The sequence below is a fragment of the Antennarius striatus genome, chromosome 9 (assembly GCF_040054535.1).
Source record: "Antennarius striatus isolate MH-2024 chromosome 9, ASM4005453v1, whole genome shotgun sequence".
NCBI lineage: Eukaryota > Metazoa > Chordata > Actinopteri > Lophiiformes > Antennariidae > Antennarius > Antennarius striatus.
Window position 1 is genome coordinate 22,867,309 of NC_090784.1, and position 10,953 is coordinate 22,878,261.

At 43.5% G+C, this 10,953-nt stretch overlaps 1 protein-coding gene across 1 annotated transcript in view; it reads right to left on the reverse strand.

Annotated features, from left to right (window-relative positions):
* The window catches only part of znf385d (zinc finger protein 385D), a 50,835-nt gene extending 40,167 nt beyond the window's left edge, over positions 1-10,668 (reverse strand). The window contains exons 1-2 of the mRNA XM_068324508.1: positions 10,382-10,668; positions 3,480-3,622 (exon numbers count right to left, since the gene is read on the reverse strand). Of these exons, the coding sequence (XP_068180609.1) occupies positions 3,480-3,622; positions 10,382-10,403 (165 nt within the window). The 5' untranslated portion in view covers positions 10,404-10,668. The remainder of the gene's footprint in view (positions 1-3,479; positions 3,623-10,381) is intronic.
* Between the last annotated feature and the right edge of the window lie 285 nt (positions 10,669-10,953).

Below are 10,953 nucleotides of genomic sequence, written 5' to 3' on the forward strand. Positions count from 1 at the left end.
TCATCTTGGAATTCTTTCCGAACAAGGGGAGCGTAAAAGTTTATTGAGCCCCGGAGGCATAGAAGCGAATGTGACCTCATCTCAGCCGGGGTTCAGACGGAAACAAGCTTCAAGTTCACGCTAAATCTTCCAGCGCTCCGTCGGACAGATGCTTGGATTCTGGACGCATTAATAATCAGATTCGCGTCTTCTGATAAGCTGAAGCCATTTGAGATGGAACGCCGCATTTAGCTAAAACCGTAACTGATGAACTTCAGAACATTTTTTGAAATGGAAATATTCTGCTTCTTTAGTCCAGATACTAGATTTAATACGAGACGAACCCAAAAAATATTCCTGATATTTTATTTATTGATCAGCTAATTTGATTTAATTCTCTCTCCTCATCCATTAAAGCAAAATAATCCCTGAAGATTCAAGGTTTTAAATTTCTTTGACGTCAGATCTCAGAGCGCAATTTGCTGCCAGTTTTGTCTACTTTGACTCCAGCGAACCTTTGAATCTTAGACTTTGATTCCAGGACTTTGAATCCAGGACTCTAACACGTCAGATCTTCCAGCGCTGTTCGTATAACTTCTGATGGATCTCTTCCCGCCCAGAAACACACAAAAACACCGATCAATCCAGCCCACAGGCACCTTTGTTGCCCTCTTGAAACCCAACTCGCACCGTTGTTGACAGCGCTGAGAGACGAGCTTGTGTAGGCAGAACCACAGAATGTAGGCCAGTAACTGGAGTCTGAACCCTATTATACAACCAGTGACTCTTGATGTTCCACCGCTTTCTGCTGGGGACTGAGAAACGCAGTCCTCAGATTGCAGCGCGGGAGAATAAAAAGACAAAAAACAGGACACAGAAAGACTCCGAGATCGAAACGCAAAAAGGTTGAAAGAGCGACAAACGGCGCTTTTGTGTGTCTGCACGACGGAGTGAGAGGTGATTACTTTGTGTTAATCTAGTATCAGCTTTCCACCACTTGGAGGCCTCCCAGTGAATTACTCATTATCTTCAGACGAGTCTGTTAAATACAGATTAGACGGGGTGAGAAGGAGACGCCGTATCGCTGAACTTTCTCGCGAAACAGCTCCTCGCAGAAACAGTCGGTCGGTTTCCAAGAGTTTATCTGGACGCTTCTCTGTTGATGCCCCCTCATGTTTGTTTCTTATCCAGCTGTGCTCCACATTTCATCCTTCCTCTCCTGCAGCTTTTAGAATGAGCTATCCCTGCAATTCAAAAGGAGACGCCGAATAAAAGCAGGTTTTTTTTAATCAGTTTCTGTTCCTTCTTTTTGTGCAGGAGACGTCCTCTTTCTTTGATGACCTTGGTGCTGTTTCCTTGTAACTGTGCTCTACCTTCCTAAATAAAATCGATACAAACATATAGTCGGCACTCATTGGTGATTGTTCCAATGAGTGTCCCAGGAACCTCATTGGGACAATTGCAAGTCACCATTATGTCCTTGTAGCTGCACACCACTGCGCTTTAGAAATTTTACTTTAATGGTTTTGTCTCTGAAAAACATTCTATCGAAGAAATCTAAATACCAACACATTCACAGCACAGGATGGGGTCATTTTCAATACACTGGGTTGTTTATAAAGGTGCTCTGATGTGCAGTTTAATTGCTATCCATAGAAAATGCCTTTGGGCGGGTGGTGGTGGAGGCTGATGTATGTACAAACCCCGACGGAACCCCAAAAGTCACAAGTATCTCAAAACAACTGAATTTTTCCTTTTTGAAACCTTAACTTATTTAAAATAGAATAAAGAATGAAATAACTGATAAAAATAGACACATACAGTATTTTCTGGATTATAAGGCACACCTTCAACAAATGGGCTAATTTTAAACCTTTTTCCAAATATAAGGCGCCCTGGATTATAAAACACACTGGATTATAAAGTGCGTTGTTGGTTTTTGAGAAAATTAAAAGCTTTTAGTTGCGACTTATAGTGCAGAAAATACTGTACATTTCAAGCGCCTTGTTCTTTGGTTTTCGCATATTTTCATGCATCTTTTACGTCAATCCAACGTTTCCTAACCGTCCAGAATCCACATGTTGAAAAAGTCTTCAGTCTTTCCCAAAGTGCTTAAACACAACTATAAAATCACGTGTTTAGCAAGACTCCTCACTTCCGTAAAATCTAAAACTGATTCGTGCAACTCCATCGAGGAGTTTCTGACTAATTGAATAATTTAAGGCAGATTTTCTTTCTCCGAGCTTCACCGTCTGCGAGGGATTCTTCCACGGCGGCGGGCGTCGAGCTCCCGGCGAAACGCCTCTTTTTCTTTCAGTCGCAAGCGCCTGAGTGCGATTGTTGTGTAATAGCTTTCATTGATGTTGGACTCATTCTGGAGAGCAGCCGGGGATAAAAACAACAAGCCATGATGGATGGCAGACATCAGAATAGACAAACAAAAGAAAAACGTGTTTAATTTTTCAAAATGGGACCAGAGATGAAGAAAAACCACAAACGGCTGCAGCTACCGGTCAGAAATCTCTGAAAGTGGTGGAAAAAAAACATTTTCAGAAAAGCTAAATAGATTTTTCTTTATTAAATATTAACTTTGGACAACGTTTGCTCCAAATAAATTGAATTTATTTGTCTTGACTCCAAATCTAATTTGTTAATTTTGTTTCCGTTTTTTTTTTTCTTTTCCAGTTTTAAATAGGAAATTTCTGCAGACGAGCGAAACACGATCCAAATAGTTATCACTTTTTGGCCACTTTGCGCAGATTATCTTCTTCCTCCAGATGATGCAACACTACGTCCATTGATGCCACGTCGCGGATGTTTTGCAAACGTTTTGCTGTGAGAGAAGATAAACTAAAAAGGGGATCAGAAATCGACAATATAAACTGTTTTCGGTGGTCAAACTGTTTCTGTGTTGGAGTTACAATTAAAAGCAGATGTGGACGTTAACAAGGGGAGATGACTTGTAAACTGCAGCCAAAATTCCTCAAAGAAAAATGGCCTCTCGCTTTTTTTTATGAGTTCTGGCCTAAAAAAGAAGAAAATCGTCATTAAATCAGAAAGATGGAGCTGAAACGTAGAGACTATCTGGAGAGTGAACGCACCATCGCTCTAATCACACATTTTTCCATTAATGCATTTTTGCATCGTTAAAAGACAAATGACGTGGTTTTCAATAATGGGAACGCACTGAAATGTTCAGAAACAATTTGCACGGTTTTTATTTCGCACCGTTGAAGAAATGTTTGCATATTAAAACATACATTTCTCTCCTTAAGTGGAGCGCCGGCGTCGTTAAACCTGTTCCTCCTTTTTATATTAAAGCTGTAAAAGCATTTCTTTAAGTTGGAATGAGAGCGTTCTGAAGACGAGGAAGGCTGGATCGCTCTTCCTCGATTTAAAATCTGCTCATTTTTTGCAGATGAGTTCTGTGAAATTAATGCATGGAGATTAAAAAACAACACAAAGCTGCTGAAGCCGCAGGTCACATGACCCAGACTCACCGTGTTGAATCCTGGGAGGAGGCGGACCGCTGACGCCGTATCCAATGGGAACGGGAGGAATTGCTTCATCCCCAGCGAGGTTTGGACGGCGGGCAGCGTGGGGCGCAACAGGGCGGGCATGAGGCCATTCTGACAGGTGTTACCTGGGGGGGGGGGGGGGGGGGGGCAGAGACATACATAAATCCACAAATTATGAGATTTCTCCAGGATTTTTAAAATCAAAACATTTCCTCATTTTCACTGTTTTTTTTGTTATTTCATCACAAATTAGAATCAACATGTTTTTATGGTCAGTTTGTGACCATTAAGAATCAGCTCATCTGTGTTCAAACATATCTTCTGATTTCATGGGAATTTTTGCCTCATTTGATAAAAAAAAAACCTAAACAATATCATTGTTTTTCCCTCTGCAGAGGAGACCATGTGATTGGTCAGTTAAATCCAATATTTAAGGTATTTTTTCTCTATTAATGCAGATTAATGCATGTTTATTAACCACATGTGTGAATAAATCCTACATAACGATGGCTTGGACTCATTCTGCTTCATCTTCTTGATCACACCCCCCCCCCCCCACTGTGAACTGGCTCACAGATTGAATCTACGGCATAATCCTCCAAAATTAGCTTCTCTCTTTTTTTTTTTTGTACACAATCGAACGCGATGACGTCCCGAGAAAAGCGGCGGCAAACGCGTGCAAACGATGCTGCGATGATGTTTATCGGCCTGAAACAGATGCTCTGGTTCTGAAAGCGTTCTGAACGGCTGATGTGGAGCGACTGCAGCGCTTTAGAGATGATTCAATGGCAAAGAGAGGCCTGGCCCACACAACTAAAGTAAATACTTTACTTTTACTGTCATGCGAGCGCAGCGGGGGCCAGCGGGGCGCAAAGCAAACCACCAACTGGAGCCAGCGCGGGGGCTGACCTCAACATGGCGGGTTCACAAACGGCAAAAACCGGTCGAGGCCTTCCAATTCCAAAGTACCGGGAATTAAAGAAACTATTTCATACAGCTGTAATGAGAAACAGAGGGATTATTTTTTTTATCGCCCCCATATTTAACAACGGGGCAGGGGGGCGTGCTCTGGGCTAGCGTCACTCCAACGACCTGGCAAATACAGCATCAAAGCGCCATCTTGACGCAAATAAAAATTACGTTCTCCCCCCCACCCCGGGCGAAGGAGGTAAAGGGGTAAATAAAAGGCAAGCGTCATAAAGACGAGTTCCATCCCCCCAATCGCCGGAGCGCTGCCATCTGTTGGATGAACACACGCAGAAACACGTCCCGGTCCGGACTTGTAACGTGAGTGGCAATCACAAAAAAGGGGGCCCTACATCCGGTCCCCCCCCACCCCCCAAGTTTACAGGTCCGACCCTCAGGATGAAAGCAGCTCCGGTTCAAACGCACCGACGCAAAACAGAAAAATCCAACGCATCCAAACACAAGCGGCACACAGACCGACCCCTGCAGAACTTTTGACGCTCTGTGTTGTGACATCAGCTGGTTTCAACTCATTTCATCCTGCGGGCGCTTTCATCCAGTCTATAAAGACACATAAACTTTATTGTTCTCTGAATAACTAACAGTCTCCAGCAGCTCTGAGGCTGTGCTACACATGTTGATGCCATAAATCACGACGCTAACGTAGCCGAGCCAATCCCTCTACATCCTGTTTGGCTCCTAACTCGTCTATTGTGTGTGTGTGTGTGTGTGTGTGTGTGTGTGTTTGTCACCATTCTATATCTGTACGTATTTTATTGCCTCATGAGGCCACTGCAGCCTCACATTGTCTCGTTGGTGCTAACTTAGCGGAGGATAATGTGTACATCACTTTTGATGTTGTTTACAGTTTTTATGTTGTGTACAAATGTTATGTTATGATGTGTGTGATTCTCTGTTAATAGTACAGTAAGTGTTAGAATATGTATATTTTTACTATACTGTAGATGTATTGTACTGCTTTTACTGCTTATTATACATCACGGTCAGGGGACTGCAGATGAAAACTAGCCTTCTGGCTAATTCTGGCTTTTTTAATGTATAATGTATAATCATGTGTTTTATGAAATTACATCGTCCCCTTCAACTAAAATAAATTAAAATAAATTTTCCGCACCATAAGGTGCACTGGATTACAAAGCGCATCTGAGACTCATCTTCAATGAATGGTCTCTTTTACAACTTTTTTCATTTATAAGGCACATTGGATTATAAGAAATTGAAAAAATTGAAGGCTTTTCGTTGCGCCTTATAGTGCGGAAAATACTGCAATCTGCAATATGTATGTATATATGCGTTTGAACTAACTGGAGTGTGCTTTCTTTAATTTCCCTTCGGGGATCAAATAAGTATATAAAATTTAAAAAGAAAATTAAAAATGTCATCGGTTGTAGTTGAAGAGGTGGGTGTGTCCATAGTTTTGTGAGCGCTGAAGTTTCTTTTCATTTTCTTTTTGTTTTCATTAGGATAATCTCAGTGTATGTTAGCATGCTCATAGCGTGTTTGTATTGTTTGTACGTGTATTTGCAAAGTTTGAGATTTTGAAGATGCAGTTTGGAGGTTTCCCAATCAAAACCCCTAATTTAATTATTTTTGAAGGATTTCTATCGTTTCAAAATAAAATCACCTTTTTTTTTTCTTTTTCTTTTTTTTTACTAAGTTTCATTTCTAGCTCAAATTTTCCATTCTTTCACAGTAAATAAAGAGCTCAATGTTTGTGACATCCAAGTCTTCATCCAAACATTGCAAACTCTTCTGGAACATTCAAAAGACGCAGATTGTCTTGGATGAACTCTGAGGCTGCGGTGGGACGGGCGCTAACTTGCTAATGCTAATGTTTCTGTGAAGAATTTGAGGGCATGAAAGAAGAATTCCATTCCTGAAACTAATAATAATGTGAGGCGGAGTGTGATGAGAGGTGTTCAGGTACAAACACTCCCCTCTGTGCTAATAAATACAACACAATAGAACGGCAGGCGAGTCGACACATGAGGCTGATTATCCATGTTTACAAGTCGTTTTCGTTGTAAGAGTCAGATGTGAAAAGAAAATGGAAAACTAAATGCAGCAAAATAAAATAAAATAAAAACGGATGTTTGGGGAAGATTTTAGACTCTACTAAAAAAAAAAACCTGACAAAATGAACACTAGTTATAGTCATGAATTTAAAATTTGCCTTGAGTTTCATACAAACACAAACTCCTACAGACAGACGCAGAAAAACATTTCTAATTTTGATTTTAATGCGTACAAATTTTAAATTCACAAGAGTCGATTTAAACTTTTGCATTTCTTGTCACTCATTTAATCAACTCCCATTTATTTCACATCATTTTTTACAGTTTACACATCAAACACAAGCGCTCCCTGTCGGCTGTGAACACAACGTTCCCCCGAGGCTGACAGAAGAACGATGATCTGAACCAAACACCGTTAAAATCCGTCCAATAGGCGACGACGTCCTGAGTTTAACCCTTTCTGCAGACAAACACCGAACCAACCTGGGGTTAAATTAAATAAACCGAACACCGACTGTCGCCTCCAGCATCACACAACTTCATAAACCTTTGAAACACTTTTCCTGTAGCGAGAACTGAAGCAATAGTGACAATCCAGGCAACGTGTCCGAACACAAAAAGCCACATTCCAGCCTGCGGCGCCGTCCGACTCTCTCCAGCCTGGTTTTCTGTCACCGCCGGCAAAAAAGAATCAGCACGGACGGCATCCCCGCTGAACAACTGGAGAAATATCGACGTTTGGCTTTAGTTTTGTTCACAACTTCTATCTCGTGTTCTCCGTAGAGTGATTGGCCCAATCAGCTGATTGTCATCTCTGAGTGACATTGAGCAGCTGGAAGACGACATTTCAGACCCCTGGGAGTCTGACAGCATCAAGCCAACTAAAAACCAGGATTTAGAGCGTTGGCTTCAGCCCCGTCTTGTGTTCTGTTTCTTACGTGGGTGTCTGATTAAAGTCACACCGAAACAAATACAATACCAAAAAAAAACCTGCAATGAAAAGCCTGCTTTTATTACAGCTTTATGCAGTATTCCCAGCTCTGATTTGTTTACACAGTGAATGAGTCTGGTCGCCGGGGACAGACTTCCCACACTGAGCTCCTCTTGCAGTATTCGTGGTGTAGAAGTGTTTGAGTTCGTGAAATGTTTATCTATGTAAAGTATGAGCCACAGGTTGGTATTTTAGGCCACAAGTTGCACCGATTGGCTGCTTCCTAACTCCTGAACACACACCGTGATGCATACGCGGGAAGGTGGTGCGATATGGTGTGATTGCAGCTTCATGAAAAAACCATCCGATGGGGTTTTTTTTAAACTCACGTCTCTACCTGCTCCGTGTCTGGGGAACCCGCTTTTGCTGGATTACGATTTAATTAGCAGTGAACTAATGCGACATAAGCACATTTATAAGAGGCAGAGCGGTCCTCAGGGCATCGCCTCATAATCAGATACCAGATGGAGATAGCGGCTAGCGTTAGCGGCTACAGAGAGAGCGTTAGCTACCCAAGCAAACTTCATTCAGTCATGCATTCATTCATTTTCCGAACCACTTTTTTCTCTTTCGTGGGTCACGGGGGTTGCTGGAGCTAACGCATTAGCCACATCGAGCTAGATCCCATCGTTTTGGGCTCAGGCTCTAAAACATGATTCTAATGGATTCATCGATCGCGAACCAGTCGGAGATATTTTTGCCGTCTTCGCGCAAACATGATATGGAACTGAGATACGGTGTCTGGAAATACCCGTTTACCTGTTCGCCATGAACGACTCGTCACCTCCGTTGGACGCGACGCCGTTTCAAGACTCCTGACCTTTCTGAAAGATTCACAGGCCCTCGTGACTCTTATACTCCAACGGCGGTTTTTGGAGAGAGTGGGAGTAGAGGCGATGTCGGGAGGATGCTGTCTGGCGTTAATAATTAATCATCTTGCGCTGCTCCTCTCTGCCGTCTGCCTCCTCTTTAACCAACCCGAACCCGACTGCTACTCCGATAAGATCCGTCCGGAGAGTCCGCCCGGCCTCGGAATAAAAAAAAAGATCGCCCTAGCAAACCTTACATTCCCCCGTCCTGCAAATAAAAATCCAATTATTAGATAAAGCCGAATTTGTGTGGAAGTCATCGCTATGCTGATGACGCTCCTGAAGCGATTAACACCTTTATGTTTTCACGCACATCGCTGATTGTATTCCCTGACCCCCGACGCTCTCAGATCAGTTCTTCCCTTCAAGCGTGGAGGATAAAATCATTTCACCCCTATTAAAGTTAACAAAGTGACTACAAAGGCTAGATTTAAAGCATTCCTATGTTGTTTTTTATTTTTTCAGAGCCACATTTTCCAATTAACCTTTCCGGGACGTAGTCTTGTGTTTCACGGCGCTTGTAAAGCTCGACGGCGTGTGGCGCGAGGCCCCGCGTTCGGCTCCAGGCTACATTAGCGCCTCCTTCGATTAGCATACTGCAGCTCTGGTGACATAAACACGTCTGATCCAACAGTCACATCCCGTAGATTCTGTAATCTGAGGTTAAACCAGACGACGTTTACGTCGAAACGCCGACACGCAACGGCGCTAACAGCCGGTGCGATTGGTGCTCGCTCTCCAGAGGCTCCTCGTCTGGTTTTGATGGAGGTGGACAGTTTTTACAAGAGTAGGATTTGCTTTGGGGTGTCTCGTTTCACGGAGGTCAGGAGGTCTTCTTACGATATTTGGCCCCGACATTAATCACTTTAACAGAAAACACGTTCCGGTTTGCGACGCGGCGCTGCTGAGCTAACAGCGTGATTAATCTTTCTGGAGGTATCATCTGCGTAGAAACACATCCTGTATGCAACAAGGTTTTTTTTTTGTCCAACATCAGAACCCTTTGGGATCTGATCCGATCGACTGAAGGAGGTTTTTCTTCTTCGTTAAACGGGGGCTGAACCCGCGTCACCTCCTCGCTCTGGAGGTCCTGACGACTGTGGTGAAGCTCAAAGAGCTGAAGCCGTCTCCGCACCTGACGGTTCATTCACTCCTCCTCCTCCTCCTCTTTTTCTTTGTCTATGTACGGCAGAACAAGAGAAGCTCTGCAACTTCACATCGCTTTAATCCTCGGGATTAAAAGTCTTTCATGAACAAATTATCCACTCAGAACCACGGATGCTGTGAATTATTCCTCTGCATTGACTGTAAACTACACATCCTGAGCCTGATTATATATATATATATATATATATATATATATATATATATATATATATATATATAAAATCACATAAATAATGCAATGAATGGTTTAAAAAAAACATTCATATCAAGTTTTTTAATTAAATTTAAGCATAAATAAATATGAGCGTGAACTAAATAAATATAAAAACATTTCTTCTGTTGTTTTATTCTGACGTTGAATTAAATGCGACCTTTCATTTTGAACTCGTGGAAAGTAATTAAATGCAGTTTTTATATGAATCAAGTTGAATTGCGTTGCTGCCGGTTGCCGTAACGACCGGAGGATGGGACGTCTGTCTGACGCAGACGGTGGATTGTGTCTCTCCAGGCTCTCAATTCCAATCTAATCTGAGTTAGTCCAGACCGTCAGGTGGTCGAACCGCTGGATTATCAGCAGCACAAACAGCTGGAGGAAGAGGAGGAGGAAGAGGAGGAAGAGGAGGAGGAAGAGCTGCTCAACACGTCCATGCAACCTGTTCAGGACACCTCCTTGAAGGTTCAGATGTTCTCCTGGACTCTCGCCCCCGTCCAAAGGGAGTTTACCCCCAGCCTGGGATCAGACCCACAGGTCCTGCAGGTGTTTCCACCTGCCCTCCTCACACACACACATTTAGATGAAGAAACTCCACACACACACACACACACACACACACACACACACACATCCCAACTCACCGAAGAACATGCTGCTCTCCATCGCTCCTCAGGCTCGGGGGTCCGCTGTAATTCCTCTCTGGTGCCCTGCCAGTGTGTGTGTGTCGGCGGACGGGAGCCTGAGCATGTCTCCACGCTCCGCAGGGGTGTGTGTGTGTGTGTGTGTGTCAGTGTGTGTGTCAGTGTGTGTGTTGAAGCAAGTGCGGCGGCTTCAACGGCCGGTCTGCACGCTGCAGCCGTCTGAGGACCTCTGGATCTGCCTCTCTCTCCTCACTCCGGTCCCGTCTGGTCTCCTCCCCTCCTCTCTAGCTCTTCCCCTGCCTCCTCCTCCTCCACCGTCTTCCTCCTCCTCCTCCTCCTCCTCCTCCTCCTCCTCCTCCTCCTCACGGCAGAACCCTTCACTTCTTTTTCTTTCTCCACGAATGCCTCTCCTCCTCTGAGGGGTCTCATCTTCACGTGTCAAACCAGACTCCTCTTCCTCCCGCCTTCCTCTTCTTCACTTGATCTCCTTCTCCTCCTTTTTTTTTTTTCTTCCTCTCTCACCAAATTTCTTGACTTGTCTTACGGTTCCTCCATGTCTCCGTTTCCAGGTC